General features: G+C 50.4%; 1 protein-coding gene across 2 annotated transcripts in view; it reads left to right on the top strand.

Moving 5' to 3' along the window:
- The window catches only part of LOC133358370 (src kinase-associated phosphoprotein 2-like), a 34,007-nt gene extending 6,944 nt beyond the window's left edge, over window positions 1–27,063 (top strand). The window contains exons 3-12 of one of the 2 annotated variants that reach the window (XM_061576675.1): window positions 1,384–1,406; window positions 4,301–4,411; window positions 13,329–13,409; window positions 14,433–14,516; window positions 16,641–16,765; window positions 18,429–18,492; window positions 18,812–18,982; window positions 21,656–21,760; window positions 23,442–23,557; window positions 25,360–27,063. In XM_061576675.1, coding sequence (XP_061432659.1) covers window positions 1,384–1,406; window positions 4,301–4,411; window positions 13,329–13,409; window positions 14,433–14,516; window positions 16,641–16,765; window positions 18,429–18,492; window positions 18,812–18,982; window positions 21,656–21,760; window positions 23,442–23,557; window positions 25,360–25,452 — 973 coding nt within the window. In that variant the 3' untranslated portion in view covers window positions 25,453–27,063. Of the gene's footprint in view, window positions 1–1,383; window positions 1,407–4,300; window positions 4,412–13,328; window positions 13,410–14,432; window positions 14,517–16,640; window positions 16,766–18,428; window positions 18,493–18,811; window positions 18,983–21,652; window positions 21,761–23,441; window positions 23,558–25,359 lie in introns of both variants that reach the window. The other variant, XM_061576674.1, reaches the window with a different exon arrangement.
- Window positions 27,064–27,381: the final 318 nt, after the last annotated feature.

Raw genomic sequence — 27,381 nt, 5'->3', positions numbered from 1 at the left:
CCTTGCAGTCACGAAAACTTCAAATCTAGAATCTATACAGGGTGCTTCAACAAAACATGTGGACACAATGAGACCTCCTTTACCAGTGGTAAAATATAGTGATAGGTTTCTGCTCTTTCTGATAGTGCGCTGTTTTTGAGTTGTAAGCCTTTTGGCGTCATCTGGTCCAACACCAATGGAGACTGGGCTCTAAGAAAAGCTGTCTCGGGTGTGGACCAATCAACTTCAAGGACAGTGCATATCATTATCATTATCAGAGTTGTTTCTTTTTGTTTGCAATTTGACTGCTTGTGTTGTGGTTATTGCAAACATGATGCCTTGTATAAAGGTGTCAGTTTTGTACCAGTTGAAAGGGTAAAAACCTACTACTATATTTTGCCGCTGGTAAAGGAGACGTCTCATAGTGTGCCTCCCTCTCTCTCTCGATCTAACGCAACCTCCCGTAAACCACGTGACCTCGGTGTGTGGCCCACCCCCGCCACTTTTAAGCCCCTCCCCTTTCCCCGCCCACCGTGAAAACAGACGCCACTACGTGCAGCAGCAGCAGAGTCCTGAAGCCCTGATGCAGCCACATCATCCTTTTCCTCCTTCTGCTCATCTCCGCTGCACCCTCCACTCCCGTCCCTCCGTTCCTCCTCCTCCAATTCCCCGTCCCTCCTCCTCCTCTTCTCTCTTCGCCTCTCCCCTTCCTTCTTCCGTTCCGTGGCTCGTCATTCTCCTCCTCGACTCTTGAACTCCCCTTCTCGTGGTTGGGCTACAATGCTTTCCCACCTGATGACGGACCGCTTGTGTTGTGTACTCTTAGTTCTTTCGGTGAAGTCACGTAGGTAAAAAATGAAATTAAAATTAATAAAAAATAAAACAATAAAAATCACGACGTTTCGGAGGCAACACAAGCTTCCGTCTTCAGGTGAAACCGTCACAGCAAAATATCTGTAGCTTATATAGTGGTTAAGGGGGGAGGAGCCAGGAAGGGCAGCGGGGGAGGAGGAGTTGTGAAGTGGTCAATTACTGCTTTTGTTGTACTGCTGGGTGGGTACATGAATTAGATGCGATTAAGCCGCTCTGTGTTGCGCCCGAAACGTCGTGATTTATTTTATACCCACGTGACTTTACCGAAAGAAACCAAAAAGTAGGGATTGCTGCGGTCACGAAAGCTTCAAATCAAGATTATTACAAATGTTTGTATTTCGTTACAACATCTCAGCGTGTGTGTCTGCGTGCGTGTCTGCCTGTGTATGTGTCTGTCTGTCTGTCTGCGTGTCTGTCTGTGTGTCTGCGTGTGTGTCTGTCTGCGTGTCCGTCTGCCTGCGTGTCTGTCTGTGTGTCTGTCTGTGTGTCTGTCTGTGTGTCTGTCTGTTCTGTGCGTCTGTCTGACTGCAGGTACCGAGATGTTTTTGCAAAAGGTGAGCCCATCATACTGACGTGTGTTCATTGTTCATCATTCGTGTGACTACGCAATCGAATAAGCCTCAGCTATTCACGCTTAAATGCAAACGCGACAGTGTTTTTTTGCTGCCGTTGCGTTTGGCAGTGGTGCACAAACACAATTAATTAACAATTCATTAATTAGCAATTGCTTAATTGATTAACAACAATTAATCAACAATTAATAAGCAATTAATTTGCATCGATGCATTAACAATAACTTAATTAATTGACATCAATTAGTTAGCAATACCTAATTAATAACTATTAACACAATTATTAACAATTAACACAATTCATTAACAACAACAAACCCTAAACCTTGCTTGATGATAACAAGACGCACTGTGTGTGTGTGGCCTTTAATAAAAACAAATATATTCATACGGGTGGTCATCGACTTACGAACACAATTCATTCCCGAGCCCCGTTCGTAAGTCTAAGGGGTTCAGACGCTGTCTTCCCGACAGACCTGTTCTTCACCTGAGGACGGCTGCTTGCGTTGTGGCCGAAACGTCGTGAGAATTATTTGATTATGTTTTATTTTTTGTATTTTATTATTTCCATTCTACGTGACTTTACCGAAAGAACCGAGAAGGTCTAAGGGGTTCGTAAGTCGGAACAAAAAACACAACTCTGATAATGTATGCACTGTCCTTGAAGTTGATTGGTCCACACCCGAGACAGCTTTTCTTAGAGCCTAGTCTCACATGGGTTGGACCAGATGACGCCAAAAGGCGCACAACTCAAAGACAACGCACCATCAGAGTATGAGAGCTCGGGTCAAGCATTTACACCATTGAAACCTCATTTGCCAGAAGAAAAAATATGATAATTGGTTTTTTACCCTTCTATCTGGCAACAAAACTGACACCTTTTTTACAAGGAGTCATGTTTACATAGACCACAAAACCTGCAGTCATAATGCAAACAAAAAACACAACTCTGATAATGTATGCACTGTCCTTGAAGTTGATTGGTCCACACCCGAGACAGCTTTTCTTAGAGCCTAGTCTCACATGGTGTTGGACCAGATGACGCCAAAAGGCGCACAACTTCAAAGACAATGCACCATCAGAGTATGAGAGCTCGGGGTAAGCATTTACACCATTGGTACCTCAAACTCAAGGACAGTGCATACATTATCAGAGTTATGTTTTTTGTTTGCATTATGACTGCAGCTATTGTGGTCTATGCAAACATGACTCCTCGTAAAAAAAAAAAAGGTGTCAGTTTTGTTGCCAGATAAAAGGGTAAAAAAAAACAATTATCATTTTTTTTTACTGGCAAATGAGGTTCCAATGGTGGAACAACAATATGATAACGGTGTGAAGAGGAAGAAACGCGAACGCATCGCCCAAACGCACGTGCGGTCACAGTGTTTCGAAATGCGTTGCGGTTCAGCGCACAAAAAGGGAAGCGCCGTCAAACTCCGCAAGACGAAAGGACGTTGCACATTTGCACTTAGCACTGACGCAACACGAAGCGAGGTTTGGGGCAAGTCGTATAAAAGGTAGGCGCTAGGAGAGAGACAGCAGAGGGCATGATAAGAGTGGGGCAAAAGACGCACCAGTGACAATTGAACATGGCTGAACACGCTTTCCGATTAAACGGATGTTTTTTATTTTATTTTTTAAATGCAGCACCATATTTTAACACTAAAGCAGTCACTGACTCGCAACAACTTGCAATCATAAGTGACAGAGTTAATTTCGGGTAAAATCAATGAAAACGGGGTATGCCGATAGCCTAAAAATGAGATGTGATAGAGCAATCTGAGATCAGATTTGGAATCAGCACCCTGAAATTAGTCTAGAACAGCTGCAAAAGTCCAGGCCAGAAATTATTTTTTTGTTGACCAGTGTTATTAGTCGTTGTTGATGTTGTGGTTATTCACATTGCTAATGTAGATGATGACGTTTGAGCTGATGTTGATGATTGTTGACATTGTTGTTGATGTTGTTTATTTATGTTGCAATTCACATTGGTAATGTGGTTGTTGGCGTTTGAGCTGTTCGTGATGATGGTGATGTTGTTGATGTTGTTGATGTTGGTTGTTGATGTTGGTTGTTGATGTAGCAATTCGCATTGCTAGTGTAGAACTTGACTTCTGAGCTGTTGATGATGGTGGTGATGTTGTTGATGTTGTTGATGTTGGTTGTTGATGTTGGTTATTGATGTAGCAATTCGCATTGCTAATGTAGAACTTGACTACTGAGCTGCTGATGATGGTGGTGATGTTGTTGATGTTGTTGATGTTGTAGCTGTTCATGTTGCTGATGCTATTGTTGATGTTGTTGATGTTGTTTGTTGATGTTGCTCGTTGGTGTTGTTGATGCTGTTGTTGATGATGTTGTTTGTTGATGCTGTTGATGATGTTGTTTGTTGTTGTTGTTGTTTGTTGTTGTTGATGTTGTAGCTGTTCATGTTGCTGATGTTGTTGTTGTTTGTTGTTCTTGATGTTGTCGCTGTTCATGTTGCTGATGTTATTTGTTGATGTTGCTCGTTGGTGTTGTTGATACTGTTGTTGTTGTTTGTTGATGCTGTTGTTGTTGTTTGTTGTTGTTGATGTTGTTGATGTTGTAGCTGTTCATGTTGCTGATGTTATTGTTCATGTTGTTTATGTTGTTGCTGCTGAAGTTGTTGATGGTATTTGTTGATGTTGCTCGTTGGTGTTGTTGATACTGTTGTTGTTGTTTGTTGATGCTGTTGATGATGTTGTTTGTTGTTGTTGATGTTGTCGCTGTTCATGTTGCTGATGTTATTGTTGATGTTGTTGCTGTTGATGTTGTTGTTCATGTTGTTTATGTTGTTGATGATGTTGTTTGTTGTTGTTGTTTGTTGTTGTTGTTGTCGTCACTTCCGCGGGCAGAATGCGATCAGGAGAGCAACGGGCAGAGCAGCGACGTTAGCTCCACGTCCCAGACGGACCTCACCTCCGAACCCTCGGAAGCAGCGCAGGAAGACGCCGCCGGTCATGAAGGTAAGCGAAAATCATCGACCCACTCACTAACTAACTAACCAACTCTGCTTTTGTAAAAAAGAAATTACCGGGGTAAGGCCCGCTCAAATTTCCATGCGGCTCTTATTTTTTTTTTCTTAGCATGAAACGATAGCTGTCGACCACGTGGAGATTGTATAGCAGCCAAATGACTCTAAAGCGGGGTGATGTCCATTCGCAACGTGGCAGGGGAATAAACCACAAAACCACGGGGAGAGAGAAACACACAAACTACAAATATACAGCAGCAGGCATCGTCAAGGTCGGGATCGAACCCACGACCTCCTGTATACCAGGCGAGGTAGTTAACATCTCCTAGCCACCGTGATGATGATGATGATGAGAGAGAAACACGCAAACTACAAATATACAGCAGCAGGCATCGTCAGGGTCGGGATCGAACCCACGACCTCTTGTATACCAGGCGAGGTAGTTAACATCTCCTAGCCACCGTGATGATGATGAGAGAGAAACACGCAAACTACAAATATACAGCAGCAGGCATCGTCAGGGTCGGGATCGAACCCACGACCTCTTGTATACCAGGCGAGGTAGTTAACATCTCCTAGCCACCGTGATGATGATGATGAGAGAGAAACACTCAAACTACAAATATACAGCAGCAGGCGTCAAGGTCGGGATCGAACCCACGACCTCCTGTATACCAGGCGAGGTAATTAACATCTCCTAGCCACCGTGATGATGATGATGATGAGAGAGAAACACGCAAACTACAAATATACAGCAGCAGGCATCGTCAGGGTTTGGATGGTGGTGGTGGTGATAATGGTGGTGATTGTGGTCGTAGGGTGCTACTCGCTGACTGCACTTGCCCCAACAGTCTGTTGAGGCTACACGGGGCATCGTTGCCTTTGTGTGTGCAAGCGAGTCTTCTTGCAAACCCTGGTAATGCCCGACGGCTAAACACAAAGTCTGTGCAGCGTGAACAACAACAATTATTGTTGTTGTTGTTGTCGTTATGAAGACCACATCCTCTCTCGAGGGAGTCCGATTCTAGGAACGGTAGGAATGTTACCGGTGCATGCCACGAAAACTTCCCACACAACTTCTTCTGGCCACGGTCACGGAACGCAAGACCCACGCGTAGCCTCCAGCAAGTAACACACTCAGCTTCTCCACCTACACTCACTCGCTCGCTCGCTCACTTCACCAACAGAGGCAAAGATGCCCCGTATAGTCTCGACAGACAGCAGGAATCGAACACACACAGACACACAACAACAACAACAACAACAACCGCCATTCGCCACTAAGTGGCGGTGACGTCACCACGATGCTTGTGCCAGGCCAAGTGCACCTTGAGGCCACGTGAAGTGTCGAACGCCCGCTGGCAGGAGGTCACAGGGCAGACCCAGGTGCCACGGGTCGACTGACCGAGATGACCGAGATGACTGGCTGATGCACCACCTGTGCCCCCTACTGTACCAACTTGCTGTGCTTTAGCCACCCGGCGCTCCGCTCGTTGTTGTGAGCGTCGCTCCTCCGCCCTCCGTTGTTGTTGGAGGGCGACTGCTTCCAACTGCCCAGTAGCGTCCTTCACGAGCCTCCTCCACTGAGGCCGATCTTGACACCGCTGGTACCAGTCATCGGCAAGTCCACTCAGCTCCACGTCCTCCTGTACCACATCACTCCATCTCTTCTCTAGCCCGTGCCGCGCCCGTCTAGCCCCCTCGATCCGGCCGAACAAAAGCTGTTTAGGCATGCGGTGGCTGGGCATGCGGGCTACATGACCCAGCCAACGCAGCCTTGCCTGCCGGAGGAGCTCACTGATGGGACTTTGTCCAGATCTTTCAAGGATTTGTGAGCTCCTCACACAATCCAGCCTGGTTAAACCCAGGATGGATCGTAGGCAGGCCAGCCTAAATGTTTCCAACCGGCGAAGATGCTCCACTAGGGGGGTCCACGTTTCGCAAGCGTAGAGAAGGGAGGGAATGACCGTGGCCGAGAAGACCTGAAGCTTCGTGCGGAGCGACAGACCAGGTAGCTTCCACACAGCGATACGCAACCGATGAAAAGATATTGCCGCTCGACTGATTCGGAGTGAGACCTCTGCTGATAAACTGGAGCCGGTCATAAGCACACTGCCCAGGTATGGGAAACTCTCCACTCTTTCCACAACTGCCCCATCACTAATTGGGAGTTGTGGGGGTGGAGTGTCCGATGGTACAAAATACCCAGGCAGGTGCTTAGTTTTGGTGGGGCTGATGGTAAGGCCCCACCTCTTAGTGGCACGCTCCAGTCTCAGCAGCAGCGTCTCCAACTCCTCTTCTGACACACACACGCGCAAAGACACGCACACAGGCACATACACACACAGGCACACACACAGGCACACACATACACCTAGACACACACGCGCAAAGACACGCACACAGGTACACACACAGGCACACACACACACAGGCACACACATACACCTAGACACACACACACAGGCACAAAGACACACACCCACACACACACCGTAATACACACACTCAGACACACACACTGAGACACACACACCGAGACACACACACTCAGACACACACACTCAGGCACACACACACACGAACAACACACGAACAACACACGAACACACGACAAACCGCTAACCTTAAACACCCGGTCGTTCATAAAAGTCAAAGGCGGTATAGTACTATAGTAACAGAGCAAGTACAGAATCACTGAACCGGAATTGATAGCTTGAAAGCGTTTGGAGCGCCCTTGAAAGTGGGGGGCCCTTGAAAGTGGGGGGCCCGTAGCTACATATGTAGCTACTTGTGCTACTAGGATCGTCCGTGGGGGGGGGGGGGGTGTTAGCAACGAGGCTGCCAATTATTCTTTGTTTCTTTCGGTTAAGTCACGTCTAAAGATAAAGTAATACATTAAATAATAGCATATTACGACGTTTCGATTGCAACACAAGCAATCATCGTCAGGCATAAAAGAAATAGCAACAAAAATCTAACTAGAAAACTATAGACAGACATACAAGCAGATATACATCACAAGGACACACGGAGAAAGAACCAAAGAATAATTCCTGCAGTCACGAAAGCTCCAAAATTAAGAGTGGCTGCCAATGCCAAAGCTTCAAGAAGTGATATTCTTAGGTTTTTCGGTAAAGTCACGTAGGTAACAATTTTAAATGATTAAAAGTAAAATAAAACAAATTAAAAAAGTCACGACGTTTCGGAGGCAACACAAGCCTGCGTCTTCAGGTGGAACCGTCACAGCCACGACAGCTGTATCAAGTAAATGAGAGATCACAAGAAATACCACCCCGTATATATAATGGTTGAGGGGGGGAAGGGCCAGGAACCGCACACTTTTTAAATCCTTTATATTAAGTTCGCTTGCTTGCTTGCTTACGACCGTGCAAATCTTTCGGTCGTTTTTTAACCCACTTCCCGTGATCCAATCGAACTGACATTTTGCACACAAACTCGTTGTGCGAGACAATTAATGTTCGTGAAAAAGAATTTCCAAAATTTTACACTGTTTAGGGAAAACAAATTAAATATTTAATTACCAATTGCTTAATACTGGCAGACAATCATCTGACCCATAGGTGGCAGCCATCTCAAGCCAGAGGACGAGAGGACTCTAGCCGCCACGCATATAAAGGATTTATAGTGAAAAACTTTGTTTTTACGGGTTATACTTATTTATTAATATGGTAAGGTGAGGCTTAAGACCAAGAGTAGACTGCATAACAAAGGACTGAGCCTTTGTTATGGAGAGAGGTGCGGTTTGTAACTAACACCTAGCATACATAACAAAAGTGTGAAAAAAGAAAGCAAGTAAAAACTAAAACTGGTAAAACAACAAACTGGCTGTCTATCAATAACCTGTAATAGTTGTCTGTCAAATAAGATGGTCCAAATAAGTGTAGTTACATCTTTTTTGCATGGTTAATCACATCTTTCCAATGATTACTCAGTTTCTAACCCTCATCACGGTTGAAATTAACGTCTGTGTTTGTACTTCAAGTGTCTCGGTCAAGGGTCTGCGTGGTGGCAGCGCCGCCCGGCGGACGCGTCCAGAATTTCGGTGGAAACGAATTGAGAGCGTTGAATTGATATACGGCAGGAGGAGAAATCCGATGAGCTGGGAAGCGCTTGGGTTGTTGTTGTTTTTTAACTGATGTCCAATAGAGGCCACGGGGTCAGAAGGTTAACCCGGCTGGACCGGCTGTGGTGGGGTGACATGTGGGTTACACCAAAGACAAAGATCCCCCGTATAGCCTTCACAGACTGTAGGGGCAAGTGCTGTTAGCGAGCACCTATGAAGGCCGGAACGGTTCACGAGGGGGTGGGTGGGCCAGCACCACGCCCGACCGCCTTTGTCTCCCCAGTGGCGATGTTTACACACCGCACCAGGTACTCATTTGAGGCTGAGTCGACCTAAGGGAGGCCCAGAACCGGTTCAGATAATCGTCACTGGTGTTTGCCGTGAGCGGGAATCGAACCCGGGTCGCCAGGTTCGTAGCGCAGCGCGCTAACCGCTACAAATCCGGTGATCCGAGTTCGATTCCCGCTCCAAGCCCACACCATTGACGATTATCTTAACCGGTCCCTGGGCCTCCCCTAACTCGACTCAGCCTCAAATGGGTACCTGGTGCGGTCTGTAAATATCGCTACTGGGGAGACAAAGGCGGCCGGGCGTGGCTGCTTGCCACCCTCCCCCCCCAATACGTCGTGTGCCTTCGTAGGTAAGCTACTCGCTAACAGCACTTGCCCCAACAGTCTGTTAGAGTTTCGATTTAAAGCTCTCGTGACTGCAGGGATTCATCTTCTTGGTTCCTTCGGTAAAGTCACGTAGAAGGGAAGTAATAAAATAATAAAAATTTAATTAAACAATTCTCACGACGTTTCGGCCACAACACAAGCAGCCGTCCTCAGGTGAAGAACAGGTCTGTCGGGAAGACATTCAGACGCTGTCTTTCCGACAGACCTGTTCTTCACCTGAGGACGGCTGCTTGCGTTGTGGCCGAAACGTGGTGAGAATTATTTTATTATGTTTTATTATTTTATTACTTCCATTCTACGTGACTTTACCGAAAGAACCAATAAGATGAGTCTGTGAGAGGCTACACTTTGGGGGGGACCTTTATCTTTTGTGTCGCATGCACGCTGACACACGGTGGCGTGTGCGTGCGTGTGTCTGCGCGCAATGAAATCATCGCGGCTGCAGACGTTTAAATTCGTACGCGTTGTTTGTACAATGGGGAACTCATTAAGCCGTAACTGCGATCGTTAAGCATAATCGCTAATTGACTTCTGCAAAATCCCCCGTTGATCAAGCTCACGCCAGCGTCTCTGTGTGTGTGTACGCACAGCGGAATAAACACCACAGATGCCAGTGTAAATATGCCCGTCTTAGCTTAACAGAATACCCTTTAATAAGCGGTGGGGTGGGGGGGTTAGATGGTGTAAATATAAATGTTGTTGTTAAATCCGCCACCACCACCCGACACAGCCAATTGATGAGGGTTGTAACGTAAACAGAACGTGGCCAATTCGTCACGAGTACAGCACTAATCGGTTGAGTGTTGGAGAGTAAAATCCACGACATTTATAATCATCTTCTTGGTTCTTTCGGTAAAGTCACGTAGAAGGGAAATAATAAAATAATAAAAATAAAACATAATAAAATATAATTAAATTTCGATTTAAAGCTTTCGTGACTGCAGGGATTCATCTTCTTGGTTCTTTCGCTAAAGTCACGTAGAAGGGAAATAATAAAATAATAAAAATAAAACACTATAAAATTTCGATTTAAAGCTTTCGTGACTGCAGGGATTAATCTTCTTGGTGCTTTCGCTAAAGTCACGTAGAAGGGAAATAATAAAATAATAAAAATAAAACATAATAAAATAATTCTCACGACCTTTCGGCCACAACGCAAGCAGCCGTCCTCGGGCGAAGAACAGGTCTGTCAGAAAGACAGCGTCTGAATGAAAACCCACAACATTTACAATCTGAGTACTCAAATTTGCTGTACTAGTGTAGTGGGTTCACGTGACAGACACCATTGACTTTGGTGGCAACACGTTTATTCTAGGACCACAACGGGGTAACCAACGGGATAACTACATAGCGGTAACCACCACGGGGTAACTACGTAACCGGGTCAGGTCAGTTAGCGCACTGCCTGACCCACGATGGCGAGCGTGAAGTCCGCGGAGACGTCGCATGTCCGGTTCCATTACAGTAGACAGCCCGGATCAGACCTCGGGACCTCCCTTTTATGCCCCTCACCGTTGCCCGGCTCCTTCCTCGGCCACGCCCCCTTCTAGAACTCTCTAGAAAACTCTGGGACTCACATCACGTGTCCCTTCTGTCCCCATTGGCCCACATCCTTACCCTGCCCTGTCACGTGACCTTGCCAGCCAATTGGGCTGCTACGTCCTCACATGCTTTCTCTCTCGGCAACGCCCCCTCCTAGAACCCCCTAGAAGACTCTGGGACTGACATCACGTGTCCCTTCTGTCACCATTGGCCCACATCCTTACCCTGTCCTGTCACGTGACCTTGCCAGGTGATGTTGGTGGTGATGTTGGTGGGGGTGGTGGTGGTGATGTTGGTGGTGATGGTGGTGGTGATGTTGGTGGTGATGGTGGTGATGTTGGTGGTGATGGTGGTGATGATGGTGGTGACGGTGGTGATGTTGGTGGTGATGGTGGTGATATTGGTGATGATGGTGGTGATGGTGGTGATATTGGTGGTGATGGTGGTGATGTTGGTGGTGATGGTGGTGATGTTGGTGGTGATGTTGGTGGTGATGGTGGTGATGTTGGTGGTGATGTTGGTGGTGGTGTTGGTGGTGATGGTGGTGGTGATGGTGGTGGTGATGTTGGTGGTGATGGTGGTGATGGTGGTGATGATGGTGGTGATGGTGGTGGTGATGTTGGTGGTGATGATAGCGATGATGTTGGTGGTGGTTGTGATGGTGATGTTGGTGGTGGTGGTGATGATGATGTTGGTGGTGATGGTGATGTTGGTGGTGGTGATGTTGGAGGTGATGGTGAAGTTGGTGGTGATGGTGGTGATGATGGTGATGATGGTGATGTTGGTGGTGATGATGGTGATGTTGGTGGTGGTGATGTTGGTGATGATGGTGGTGAAGTTGGTGGTGATGGTGGTGATGGTGGTGATGTTGGTGATGTTGGTGGTGATGATGGTGTTGATGGTGGTGATATTGGTGTTGATATTGGTGATGTTGGTGTTGATGTTGGTGATATTGGTGATGATGGTGGTAATGATAGTGGTGATGTTGGTGGTGATGGTGTTGATGTTGGTGGTGATGGTGATGTTGGCGGTGATGATGGTGTTGATGTTGGCGGTGCGACTGTGATTAGCGGGCCTTGCGATGCGCGTGTCGACTTCCCAACGACCACAAGATTTGGCAGAAGGAACGAAGCGATGGCAAGGGGAGGGTGGCATCAACGGAATTGTCGACAGTGACCTTTCGACCTTGACTCACCATCACCGTCGTCATCATCATCATCTCCCATCCCACAGCACCCCACCCTCCATGCCTAACAAATGATAAAGCGGAGATCTATTTTGAGACCCCCTAATCACATTGCCCAGATCGTTACCGCCTCGGATGCTTCCCTGCCAGTGGGGGGGGGGGGGGGGGGGTCGGTCACGTGGGCTGGACGTCTCCCGGCTGTCAGTGCGTACCTCTATTAGTCTCTGTGTGTCTCTATGGGTCTCTGTGTGAGTCTATGGGTCTCTGTGTGAGTCTATGGGTCTCTGTGTGAGTCTATGGGTCTCTGTGTGTCTTTATGGGTCTCTGTGTGTCTCTATGGGTCTCTGTGTGAGTCTATGGGTCTCTGTGTGAGTCTATGGGTCTCTGTGTGAGTCTATGAGTATCTGTGTGTCTCTATGGGTCTCTGTGTGTCTCTATGGGTCTCTGTGTGTCTCTATGGGTCTCTGTGTGAGTCTATGAGTCTCTGTGTGTCTCTATGGGTCTCTGTGTGTCTCTATGGGTCTCTGTGTAAGTCTATGGGTCTCTGTGTGAGTCTATGGGTCTCTATGTGAGTCTATGGGTCTCTGTGTGAGTCTATGAGTATCTGTGTGTCTCTATGGGTCTCTGTGTGTCTCTATGGGTCTTTGTGTGTCTCTATGGGTCTCTGTGTGAGTCTATGGGTCTCTGTGTGTCTCTATGGGTCTCTGTGTGAGTCTATGGGTCTCTGTGTGAGTCTATGAGTCTCTGTGTGTCTCTATGGGTCTCTGTGTGTCTCTATGGGTCTCTGTGTGTCTCTATGGGTCTCTGTGTGAGTCTATGGGTCTCTGTGTGAGTCTATGGGTCTCTGTATGAGTTTGTGGGTCTATGTGTGTCTCTATGGGTCTATGTGTGTCTCTATGGGTCTCTGTGTGTCTCAATGGGTCTCTGTGTCTCTCTATGGGTCTTTGTTATGGGTCTTTGTGTGTCTCTATGGGTATCTGTGTGTCTCTATGGGTCTCTGTTATGGGTCTCTGTGTACCTCTATGGGTCTCTGTGTGTCTCTTTAGGTCTCTGTGTGTCTCTAGAGAGAGACACGCAAACTTCAAATATACAGCAGCAGGCGTTTATCTGAACCGGTCGTGGGCCTCCCCTCGGTCAACTCAGCCTGAAATGAGTACCTGGCGCGGTGTGTAGTAAACATCGCCACTGGGGAGACAAAGGCGGCCGGGCGTGGTTGCTGGCCACCGACCCTCTCGCGTGGTGGTGATGGTGGTGATGATGGTGTTGATGGTGGTGATATTGGTGGTGATATTGGTGATGTTGGTGTTGATGTTGGTGATATTGGTGATGATTGTGGCCTTCATAGGTGCACTTGCCCCAATAGTCTGTGCAGGCTACACGGGGGACCTTTGGCTTTGTCTTTGTGTGTGACCCACAGTCTACGCGCAGCTGCCGGCCATTGCTGCTTCGGACTTGCCCAACGTCATCAAGGCCGGGTTCTTGGATAAGAAGAGGAAGGGTGAGGATCGATCATCGCCTCGATCATCATCATCATCATCATCACGGCCGGTCACCTGGGTCATGATCGCCTTCGTTGCCATCATCAGGAAGGGTGAGGATCGATCATTGCCTCGATCATCATCATCATCATCACGGCAGTCACCTGGGTCATGATCGCCTTCGTTGCCATCATCACAATCATTCTAATCATCGTCGTTATCATCATAGTCATCGATATGATCATCATCGTCATCGTAGTCGTCGTTATCGTCAGGGTAACCATCGTCGACGTCATCACCGTCGTCGTCGTCGTTATCGTCATGGTAACCATCGTCGTCGTCATGGTAACCATCGTCGTTGTCATCACCTTCATCGTCGTCGTCATTATCGTCATGGTAACCATCGTCGTTGTCATCACCTTCATCGTCGTCGTTATTATCGTCATGGTAACCATCGTCGTCATCATCACCATCATCGTCGTCGTCATTATCGTCATGGCAACCATCGTCATCATCAACACCTTCATCGTCGTCGTCATTATCGTCAAGGTAACCATCCTCGTCGTCATCATCACCATCATCGTCGTCATTATCGTCATGGTAACCATCGTCATCATCAACACCTTCATCGTCGTCGTCATTATCGTCAAGGTAACCATCCTCGTCGTCATCATCACCATCATCGTCGTCATTATCGTCATGGTAACCATCGTCATCATCAACACCTTCATCGTCGTCGTCATTATCGTCAAGGTAACCATCCTCGTCGTCATTATCACCATCATCGTCGTCATTATCGTCATGGTAACCATCGTCATCATCAACACCTTCATCGTCGTCGTCATTATCGTCAAGGTAACCATCCTCGTCGTCATCATCACCATCATCGTCGTCATTATCGTCATGGTAACCATCGCCGTCGTCATTATCGTCATGGTAACCATCCTCCTCGTCATCATCACCATCATCGTCATGGTAACCATCGTCGTCATGGTAACCATCGTCGTCGTCATGGTAACCATGTCGTTGTGGTGTGTGGACAGACCACAGTTTCTTCGTGGGCGAGTGGCAGAGGCGGTGGTGCGTGCTCAGCTCCAACGCCCTCTACTACTACGGAGACCGCAAAGGTAGTACTAATACTGGTAGTAGTACCACCACTACTACTACTAGTAGTAGTGGTCATGGTAACCATCGCCGTCGTCATTATACTACTACTAGTAGTAGTGGTACTACTAATACTACTACCGCTACTACTACTTATACCGCTACTACTACCACTACTACTACTACCGCTACTACTACTTATACCGCTACTACTACTACTAATACTACTACCGCTACTACTACTTATACCGCTACTACTACCACTAATACTACTACAGCTACTACTACTTATACCGCTACTACTACTACTACCGCTACTACTACTTATACCGCTACTACTACTACTAATACTACTACCGCTACTACTAATTATACCGCTACTACTACTACTAATACTACTACCGCTACTACTACTTATACCGCTACTACTACCACTACTACTACTACCGCTACTACTACTTATACCGCTACTACTACTACTAATACTACTACCGCTACTACTACTTATACCGCTACTACTACTACTAATACTACTACCGCTACTACTACTTATACCGCTACTACTAACACTACTACTACTACCACTACTACTACTTATACCGCTACTACTACCACTACTACTACTACCGCTACTACTACTTATACCGCTACTACTACTACTAATACTACTACCGCTACTACTACTTATACCGCTACTACTACCACTACTACTACTACCGCTACTACTACTTATACCGCTACTACTACCACTACTACTACTACCGCTACTACTACTTATACCGCTACTACTACTACTAATACTACTACCGCTACTACTACTTATACCGCTACTACTACTACTAATACTACTACCGCTACTACTACTTATACCGCTACTACTAACACTACTACTACTACCACTACTACTACTTATACCGCTACTACTACCACTACTACTACTACCGCTACTACTACTTATACCGCTACTACTACTACTAATACTACTACCGCTACTACTACTTATACCGCTACTACTACTACTACTACCGCTACTACTACTTATACCGCTACTACTACTACTACTACCGCTACTACTACTTATACCGCTACTACTACCACTACTACTACTACCGCTACTACTACTTATACCGCTACTACTACTACTAATACTACTACCGCTACTACTACTTATACCGCTACTACTACTACTACTACCGCTACTACTACTTATACCGCTACTACTACTACTACTACCGCTACTACTACTTATACCGCTACTACTACCACTACTACTACTACCGCTACTACTACTTATACCGCTACTACTACTAATACTACTACCGCTACTACTACTTATACCGCTACTACTACCACTACTACTACTACCGCTACTACTACTTATACCGCTACTACTACCACTACTACTACTATGATGATGACGACGACGACGACAATGGTGACGACGATGATGGTAACAATGACTATGACGACGACGATGATGACGATGATGATGCCGATGACGACGACGATGACGACGATGATGACGATGATGATGACGACAACGATGACGACGATGATGACGATGACGACGATGATGACGACAACGATGACGACGATGATGATGATGATGATGACGATGACGACGACGATGACGACGATGATGACGACAACGATGACGACGATGATGACGATGACGACGACAACGATGACGATTATAATGACGATGATGATGATGATGACGATGATGATGACGACGACGACGACAACGACGACGATGATGACGACGACGACGATGATGACGACGACGACGATGGTGACGATGATGATGATGACGATGACGACGATGATGACGATGACGACGATGGTGACGACGACGACGATGATGACGACGATGATGACGACGACGACGATGATGACGACGACGACGATGATGACGACGATGATGACGATGATGACGACGATGATGACGATGACGACGATGGTGACGATGATGACGACGACGACGATGATGACGACGACGACGATGATGACGATGACGACGATGGTGACGATGATGATGATGACGATGACGACGATGATGACGATGACGACGATGATGACGACGACAATGATGACGACAACGATGACGACGACGACGACGCTGCCCACGCTGCCCCTGCGCCTCACAGACAAGCAGCAGAAAGGAGCGGTGCCTCTGGCCGGCTACTCGCTGCGCCCCGCCGAGGCGACCCGCAAGGACAGGAAGAGCTGCTGCAGCTTCGAGCTCTCGGCTCCGGACAAGCGCAGCTTCCAGGTGCCACTCAGACCCGTGACACCCTCCCCAGCTGTGCTGAGCTGTGGTGAGCTGTGGTGAGCTGTGGTGAGCTCACCAGCTCACCAGCTCACCAACTCACCAGCTCACCAACTCACCAGCTCACCAGCTCACCAGCTCAGCACCTCACCAGCTCACCAGCTCACCAGCTCACCAACTCACCAGCTCACCAACTCACCAACTCAACAGCTCACCCGCTCACCAGCTCACCAACTCACCAGCTCACCAGCTCAACAACTCACCAACTCTCCAGCTCACCAGCTCACCAGCTCAACAACTCACCAACTCAACAGCTCACCAGCTCACCAACTCACCAACTCACCAGCTCACCAGCTCACCAGCTCACCAGCTCAACAACTCACCAACTCACCAACTCAACAACTCACCAGCTCACCAGCTCACCAGCTCAGCAGCTCACCAGCTCACCAGCTCACCAGCTCACCCGCTCACCAACTCACCAACTCACCAGCTCACCAGCTCACCAACTCACCAACTCACCAGCTCACCAACTCACCAACTCACCAGCTCACCAGCTCACCAGCTCAGCACCTCACCAGCTCACCAGCTCACTAACTCACCAACTCACCAACTCACCAACTCACCAGCTCACCAACTCACCAGCTCAGCAGCTCACCAGCTCACCAACTCACCAGCTCACCAGCTCAGCAGCTCACCAGCTCAGCACCTCACCAGCTCACCAGCTCACCAGCTCACCAACTCACCAACTCAACAACTCACCAGCTCACCAGCTCACCAGCTCACCAACTCACCAGCTCACCAACTCACCAACTCACCAACTCAACAACTCACCAGCTCACCAGCTCACCAGCTCAGCAGCTCACCAGCTCAGCAGCTCACCAGCTCAACAACTCACCAGCTCACCAGCTCAGCAGCTCACCAGCTCACCAGCTCTCCAGCTCAGCACCTCACCAGCTCACCAGCTCAACAACTCACCGGTTCAACAACTCACCAGCTCACCAGCTCAGCAGCTCATCAACTCACCAGCTCACCAGCTCACCAGCTCAGCAGCTTAACAACTCACCAACTCACCAGCTCACCAGCTCACCAGCTCAACAACTCACCAACTCAGCAGCTCAGCAGCTCACCAGCTCAACAACTCACCAACTCACCAGCTCACCAGCTCACCAGCTCAACAACTCACCAACTCACCAGCTCACCAGCTCATCAGCTCAACAACTCACCAACTCACCAGCTCACCAGATTAACAACTCACCAGCTCACCAGCTCACCAGCTCACCAGCTCAACAACTCACCAACTCACCAGCTCACCAGCTTAACAACTCACCAACTCACCAGCTCACCAGCTCACCAGCTCAACAACTCACCAGCTCACCAGCTCACCAGCTCACCAGCTCACCAGCTCAGCAGCTTAACAACTCACCAACTCACCAGCTCACCAGCTCACCAGCTCAACAACTCACCAACTCACCAGCTCACCAGCTCAGCAGCTCACCAACTCACCAACTCACCAGCTCACCAGCTCAACAACTCACCAGCTCACCAGCTCAACAACTCACCAACTCACCAGCTCACCAGCTCAGCAGCTCACCAGCTCAGTGTGTGACTCTAGACTAACTGCGTTGTTGTTGCTGTTGTTGGTAACGAAACGTCCACCTCGTTTCAGTTTTCCACCTCCACCGCCGACGATGCCCGCTCGTGGATGAGTTACATCCGGCAAGTCATCCGGGGTACGTGCGGTTTGTTGTTGTTGTTGTTGTGGTGGTTGTGGCTGTTGTTGTTGTTGTGGCTGTTGTTCCTGTGGCTGTTGTTGTGATTGTTGTTGTGGCGGTGGTTGTTGTTGTGGCTAGTGTTGTTGTGATTGTTGTTGTTGTTGTGGCTGTTGTTCTTGTGGCTGTTGTTGTTGTGGTTGCTGTTGTTGTGATTGTTATTGTGGCGGTGGTTGTTGTGGCTAGTGTTGTTTTGGCAGTTGTTGTAGCTGTTGTCGTTGATGTAGCTGTTGTTGTGGTTGTTGTTGTTGATGTAGCTGTTGTTGTTGTTGTGGCTTAGACTTGCGCTCCTCTGTGATCGAGGAAGAGGAGGACGAGGATGAGGATGGTGGAGACCTCTACGATGACATCGATCCGATAGAGCAGGTCAAGGCCACGCCGCCAGCAACCGCGGTGCACAAGGAGGTGGCCGTGGATCCAATCGATGAGGACATCTATGAACTCCTGCCAGGTGATGGTAGTGATAGTGGTGGTGATGATGGTGATGATGGTGATGATGGTGGTGGTGGTGATGATGATGGTGATGATGGTGGTGGTGGTGGTGATGATGGTGGTGGTGGTGATGATGGTGATGATAGGGTGATGATGAGAGGGTGATGATGATGATGGTGGTGGTGATGATGGTGATGATAGGGTGATGATGATGAGATGGTGATGATGGTCATGATGATGGTGATGATGATGGTGATGATGATGAGATGGTGATGATGGTCATGATGATAGGGATCATAGATGGTGATGATGGTGATGATAGGGTGGTGATGATGATGATGATGAGAGGGTGATAATGATAGTGATGATGGTGATGATGGTGATGATGATGGTGGTGATGATGGTGGTGATGATGATGGTGATAATGATAATGATGGTAATAATGATGATGATGGTGGTGGTGATGGTGATGATAGTGATGATAGATGGTGATGATGGTGATAATGATAGTGATGATGGTGATGGTGGTGATGATGATGGTGATGGTGAATATGGTGGTGATAATGATGATAGTGATGCTGGTAATGATGATGGTGGTGATGGTGGTGGTGGTGATGATGGTGATTATCGTTAACACCCACCATCAACCATCTCACCACCACTCAACTCACCACCGCCCAACTCACCACCCATCTCACCACCACCCACCACCACCCATCTCACCATCACCCATCTCACCACCCACCACCCATCTCACCACCACCACCCATCTCACCATCACCCATCTCACCACCACCCACCACCCATCTCACCACCCATCTCACCACCACCACCCATCTCACCATCACCCATCTCACCACCACCCACCACCCATCTCACCACCCATCTCACCACCCACCACCCACCACCACCACCCACAACCCACCCACCACCACCCAACTCACCGTTCACCACCCACCACCACCAATTTTTAGCATTCACCACTCACTACCTCCACCCATCCCACCCCCCAGCCCCCAGCCCCCACCCCCAGCCCCCACCCCCCGCTCGCTATCCACAAACTCGACGTGACAGCCGCGAGCCCGAGAGATGATTGCGCAATCGGGACGACGTTCCGGCCTGGTGCCCCCTCGCTCCGCGGGTCGCCCGCGTGGAGATGACGCAGAGTGCCACAGACAGCGGGAGGGGGGGGGGGGCAGGGGCCCCTCCCTCCATCCATCCCCCAATCTCCCTCCATCCCCCCCCTCCCCCTCCCACCTTCCCCCTCCCTCCCTCCATCCCCCCCTCCCTCCATCCCCCTCTCATCCCCCCCTCTCCCCCCCACTTTCCCCCTCCCTCCATCCCCCCCCCCTCCCTCCATCCCCCCCCTCCCTCCATCCCCCCCCAATCTCCCACCTCCCCCCCTCTCCCTCCATCACCCCCTCCCTCCCCCCTCCCTCCCCCCTCCCTCCCTCCTTCTCTACCAAAGCCCCACCACTCCGCACCGGCCGTGTGGCCACGGCGGCTCCCGCTGAGTGTCAGGAATTCTCTCCCCGGGGCGTCTCTGCGCCATGAAGTTTTTGCAACAATTTTGTTTCTCTCGTGTCCCCGAGTTTAAAGACAACGGCTCCGTCTCGTGCCCCACTGCGTCGTGATTCGGTGGGGGGCAGAGGGCGGAGCTACACGAGAAGTGGGTGGGGCTAGCTGGGTGGTGGGTGGGGCTAGCTGGGTGGTGGGTGGGGCTAGCTGGGTGGTGGGTGGGGCTAGCTGGGTGGTGGGTGGGGCTAGCTGGGTGGTGGGTGGGGCTAGCTGGGCGGTGGGTGGGGCTAGCAGAGGGTGGTGGGCGGAGCTACACGAACAGTGGGTGGGGCTAGCTGGGTGGTGGGTGGGGCTAGCTGGGCGGTGGGCGGGGCTAGCTGGGTGGTGGGTGGGGTTAGCTGGGTGGTGGGCGGGGCTAGCAGAGGGTGGTGGGGCGGAGCTACACGAACAGTGGGTGGGGCTAGCTGGGCGGTGGGCGGGGCTAGCTGGGTGGTGGGCGGGGCTAGCAGAGGGTGGTGGGCGGAGCTACACGAACAGTGGGCGGGGCTAGCTGGGCGGTGGGCGGGGCTAGCAGAGGGTGGTGGGCGGGGCTAGCAGAGGGTGGTGGGCGGAGCTACCTGGGCGGTGGGTGGGGCTAGTTGGGCGGTGGGCGGGGCTAGCAGAGGGTGGTGGGCGGGGCTACCTGGATAGTGGGCGGGGCTACCTGAGAAGTGGGCGGTAGCGGAGCAAATGTGAGTGGGGGAAGAACTTGATCCATTCATCGAGCAGCGGATGTACAGTGACTGCTGCCGGCTGATGATGTTGATCTGATGGAGTTTTTAAATCCTTTATATTAAGTTCACTTGCTTGCTTACGACCGTGCACATCTTTCGGTCGTTTTTTAAGCCACTTCCCGTGATCCAATCGAGCTGACATTTTGCACACAGACTCGTTGTGCGAGACAATTAATGTTCGTGACTTTTTTTTCCAAAATGTTACACTGTTTAGGGAAAACTAATTAAATATTTAATTACCAATTGCTTAATGCTGGCAGACAATCATCTGACCCATAGGTGGCAGCCATCTCAAGCCAGAGGACGAGAGGACTCTAGCCGCCACGCATATAAAGGATTTATAGTGAAAAACTTTGTTTTTACGGGTTATACTTGTTACTAATTTTCATCTCCGACAGAAGACGACGACGAGGAGCCGGTGGTGGTGACGCGGACTGACGCAGCCAAATCGGCCCAAGCGCCACCTCCCGTTGCCTCCAAGCCCGAGTTGAACTCGGCCGCTGAAGGTAGCGGGGCGCTTGGCGCTGCGACTCCCACGATGACGTGTGGGACACAACACCCGAGTTCCACTCCCGCTCACGGCCACAAACACCAGCGACGAGTATCCCGTAGACTCACACGGAGACCCATAGAATCACACAGAGAACCATAGACTCACACAGAGACTCATAGACTCACACAGAGACCCAGAGACTCACACAGAGACCCATAGACTCACACGGTGACCCATAGATTCACACAGAGACCCATAGACTCACACAGAGACCCACACTCACACAGAGACCCATAGACTCACACAGAGACCCACACTCACACGGAGACCCGTAGACTCACACAGAGACTCATAGACTCACACGGAGACCCATATACTCACACAGAGATTCATAGACTCACACAGAGACTTATAGACTCACACAGCGACCCACAGACTCAAACAGAGACCCATAGACTCACACAGAGACCCACAGACTCAAACAGAGACCCATAGACTCACACAGAGACCTAGAGACTCACACAGAGACCCATAGACTCACACAGAGACCCATAGACTCACACAGAGACCCATAGACTCACACAGAGACTCATAGACTCACACAGAGACCTATAGACTCACACAGAGAGCCATAGACTCACACGGAGACCCATAGACTCACACAGAGACTCATAGACTCACACAGAGACCCAGAGACTCACACAGAGACCCGTAGACTCACACAGAGACTCATAGACTCACACAGAGACCCATATACTCACACAGAGACCCATATACTCACACAAAGACCCACACTCACACAGAGACCCACACTCACACAGAGACCCGTAGACTCACACAGAGACTCATAGACTCACACGGAGACCCATATACTCACACAGAGACTCATAGACTCACACAGAGACTCATAGACTCACACAGAGACCCGTAGACTCACACAGAGACTCATAGACTCACACGGAGACCCATAGACTCACACAGAGACCCATATACTCACACAGAGACCCAAAGACTCACACAGAGACCCACACTCACACAGAGACCCGTAGACTCACACAGAGACTCATAGACTTACACGGAGACCCATATACTCACACAGAGACTCATAGACTCACACAGAGACTCATAGACTCACACAGAGACCCGTAGACTCACACAGTGACTCATAGACTCACACGGAGACCCATAGACTCACACAGAGACCCAAAGACTCACACAGAGACCCGTAGACTCACACAGAGACCCATAGACTCACACAGAGACCCATAGACTCACACAGAGACCCGGAGACTCACACGGAGACCCATAGACTCACACAGAGACCCATAGACTCACACAGAGACCCATAGACTCACACAGATACCCATAGACTTACACAGAGACCCATAGACTCACACAGAGACCCATAGACTCAAACAGAGATCCATAGACTCACACAGAGACCCGTAGACTCACACAGACACCCAGAGACTCACACTGAGACCCAGAGACTCACACAGAGACCCATTGACTCACACAGAGACCCACGATTCACATGGAAACCTAGACTCCATTTGTCTCTCTCTCCATCTCCCCATCCCATCCATCGCACCCGCTTCTCCCTCTGTCTCTCCACGCATCCCCTCCCTCCGTCCGTCCGTCTGTCCGTCTGTCTGTCCGCGTGCCCCCCCCCCCCCCCCCCCCCCCCCCCCCAGCGTGGGACGCGACGCAGCAGTACGACAGCTTCTACCAGGGCCTGTGGGACTGCTCGGCCGACTGCGTGGACGAGCTGTCCTTCAAGCGCGGAGACCTCGTCCACGTCCTCAGCAAGGTGCAGCGCCAGAGGTCGCAAACGGGTTTTGATTCCTTACCCGTAGCCGTAGCCGGCCGCACCAGGGTCGCAATCGGGTACCCGTACCCTACCCGATACCCGGCTACCCGTCACCGGCCGGGTACAGGTAGGGTACGGGTATCGGGTACCTGATTGCGACCTCTGGGATGAAGCCATGTTACAGGCGCGGGTGGGTTGATTCTAGGAACTTGAATTGTGAGAAGAGACAAGACGTTGGGAAATGAGTGACAAATAGTTACTCACCAGCGACTCACGGCCTACCCGTAGCCGTACTCGGCCGCACCAGGGTCGCAAACGGGTACCCGTACCCTACCCGATACCCGGCTATCTGTGAGTCTGTGGGTCTATGTGTGAGTCTATGGGTCTCTGTGTGAGTCTATGGGTCTCTGTGTGAGTCTATGGGTCTCTGTGTGAGTCTATGGGTCTCTGTGGGTCTCTGTGTGAGTCTATGGGTCTCTGTGTGAGTCTATGGGTCTCTGTGTGAGTCTATGGGTCTCTGTGGGTCTCTGTGTGAGTCTACGGGTCTCTGTGTGAGTCTATGGGTCTCTGTGGGTCTCTGTGTGAGTCTATGTACATGTGTTGAACTTCTTTCGCATCGTACGTAGCCAACCGTGCTCAACGAAGGTGCACGGGGGAAGGACAACAGACGGAGCAGTTCTCAAGTAATGAGTTGACGGTCGTCTCAGCCTGGCCACCGACGCACGGAAAAGCCACCGTGACATTTTTTGAGTGGTTTGCAATTCCATTGAGCGAACTCGAGCCGTGAGAAATGAGAGGCGTAGTGTTCCGACTGCGACGCGACACACACACAATGCCCCGTTTCCGAGGGACAGGGCCCACCACTCACTCTCAGTCTCTCTCTCTCTTTCTCTGAGGTCAGCCCAAGCATTATCCTTCACTCGTCATCTTCCCACAGACTGTGTCCCTACAGCGATGAGACTCATTCGTCAACGTTCGATCCGAATCACGCAACGCCTACCCTCCCTCCCTCCCCTCCCCTCCATCCCTCCTTCACCTCCCCTCCTTCCCTCCCCTCCTTCCCGACCTCCTGTATACCAGGCGAGGTAGTTAACATCTCCTAGCCACCGTGATGATGATGAGAGAGAGAGACACGCAAAGTCCAAATATACAGCAGCAGGCGTCAGGGTCGGGATCGAACCCACGACCTCCTGTATACCAGGCGAGGTAGTTAACATCTCCTAGCCACCGTGATGATGATGAGAGAGAGAGACACGCAAAGTCCAAATATACAGCAGCAGGCGTCAGGGTCGGGATCGAACCCACGACCTCCTGTATACCAGGCGAGGTAGTTAACATCTCCTAGCCACCGTGATGATGATGAGAGAGAGAGACACGCAAAGTCCAAATATACAGCAGCAGGCGTCAGGGTCGGGATCGAACCCACGACCTCCTGTATACCAGGCAAGGTAGTTAACATATCCTAGCCACCGTGATGATGATGATGATGAGAGAGAGACACGGAAACTCAAAATATACAGCAGGCGTCAGGGTCGGGATCGAACCCACGACCTACTGTATACCAGGCGAGGTAGTTAACATCTCCTAGCCACCGTGATGATGATGAGAGAGAGAGACACGAAAACTCCAAATATACAGCAGCAGGCGTCAGGGTCGGGATCGAACCCACGACCCCCTGTAGACCAGGCGAGGTAGTTAACATCTCCTAGTCCTAGCCACCGCGACCCTTGACGAAGCGTACCTAACCCACCCCCCACCACGTGCCCCCCCCCACCCCCTCTGCCCCCCCCCCCCCATACAAGGAGTACGATGCGTTCCGCTGGTGGGTGGGAGAGGCCAATGGATCCGTGGGCCTGGTCCCCAAGGACTACCTGATGGCGGCCTACGACACCTAGAGCACCGCACGTGGATTTTCCCGCACGCGGATTCTCCGCGGCCATACCCGTACCCTACCCGATACCCGTACCCTACCCGATACCCGTACCCTACCCGATACCCGTACCCTACCCGATACCCGGCTACCCGATACCCGTACCCTACCAGATACCCGTACCCTACCCGATACCCGTACCCTACCCGATACCCGTACACTAACCGATACCCGTACCCTACCCGATACCCGGCTACCAGATACCCGTAACCTACCCGATACCCGTACCCTACCCGATACCCTGCTACCCTACCCGATACCCGTACCCTACCCGATACCCGGCTACCCATACCCGATACTCGTACCCTACCCGATACCCGAACCCTACCCGATACTCGTACCCTACCTGAGACCCGTACCCTACCCGAGACCCGTACCCTACCCGAGACCCGTACCCTACCCGAGACCCGTACCCTACCCGATACCCGGCTACCCATACCCGATACCCGTACCCTACCCGATACCCGAACCCTACCCGATACCCGTACCCTACCCGATACCCGTACCCTACCCGATACCCGTACCCGACCCGATACCCGTACCCTACCCGATACCCGGCTACCCGATACCCGTACCCTACCCGATACCCGTACCCTACCCGAGACCCGTACCCTACCCGAGACCCGTACCCTACCCGAGACCCGTACCCTACCCGATACCCGGCTACCCGTACCCGATACCCGGCTACCCTACCCGATACCCGTACCCTACCCGATACTCGGCCGGGTAGGGTATGGGTACCCGTTTGCGACCCTGGTGCGGCCGGGTACGGCTACGGGTAGGCCGTGAGTCACTGGTGAGTCACCGTTTGTCACTCATTTCCCAACGTCTTGTCTCTTCTCACAATTCAAGTTCCTAGAATCAACCCACCCGCGCCTGCAACATGGCTTCACCCCAGAGGTTGCAATCGGGTACCCGATACCCGTACCCTACCCGATACCCGGCCGGGTACGGGTAGCCAGGTATCGGGTAGGGTACGGATACAGGTACCCGATTGCGACCCTGGTGCGGCCGGGTACGGGTACGGGTAAGGAATCAAAACCCGTTTGCGACCTCTCCCCCAGAGCCCAAATAGTGACAACACCACCCCCATCCTCGTCGTGCTGATGCTGCTGATGCTGATGCTGCTGCTGATGCTGCTGCTGATGATGCTGCTGCTGATGCTGCTGCTGCTGATGCTGCTGCTGATGCTGCTGCTGCTGATGCTGCTGCTGATGCTGCTGCTGCTGATGATGCTGCTGCTGCTGATGCTGCTGCTGCTGATGCTGCTGCTGATGCTGCTGATGATGATGTTGCTGATGCTGATGCTGCTGATGCTGCTGATGATGCTGATGCTGCTGATGCCGATGTCACAAACCCCGCAGCGGCTTCAGACGGCGTGGGAGGCCCGTCGTCCAGCCCACGCCGACCGATGTCTTGTCGACGCAGAGAGTGGCCCACGCCATGCCGGATTATCGCAGTCGCAAGAGTAGCTACATATGTAGTAGTAGCTACTACACGTGTAGTAGCTGCATAAGTAGTAGCTAGCTACTACACGTGTAGTAGCTACTACTTGTGTAGTAGTAGCTACTACTACATGTGTAGTAGCTACTACTACACATGTAGTACATATGTAGTAGCTACTACACGTGTAGTAGCTACTACTACATATGTAGCTACTATCGTATCTACTACACGTGTAGTAGCTACATATGTAGTAGCTACTACACGTGTAGTAGCTACTACTTGTGTAGTAGTAGCTACTACTACACGTGTAGTAGCTACTACTACACGTGTAGTAGCTACTACTACACGTGTAGTAGCTACTGCATGTAGTAGTAGCTACTACACATGTAGTAGCTACTACTACATGTATTAGTAGCTACTACATGTGTAGTAGCTACTACTACATATG

This window comes from Lethenteron reissneri, chromosome 61 (genome assembly GCF_015708825.2).
Source record: "Lethenteron reissneri isolate LAM-NWPU_2019-01 chromosome 61, ASM1570882v1, whole genome shotgun sequence".
NCBI classification, from domain to species: Eukaryota; Metazoa; Chordata; class Hyperoartia; order Petromyzontiformes; family Petromyzontidae; genus Lethenteron; species Lethenteron reissneri.
The sequence above is the reverse complement of the archived record's forward strand: the minus strand, read 5'-3'. Positions and strand labels throughout refer to the sequence as shown.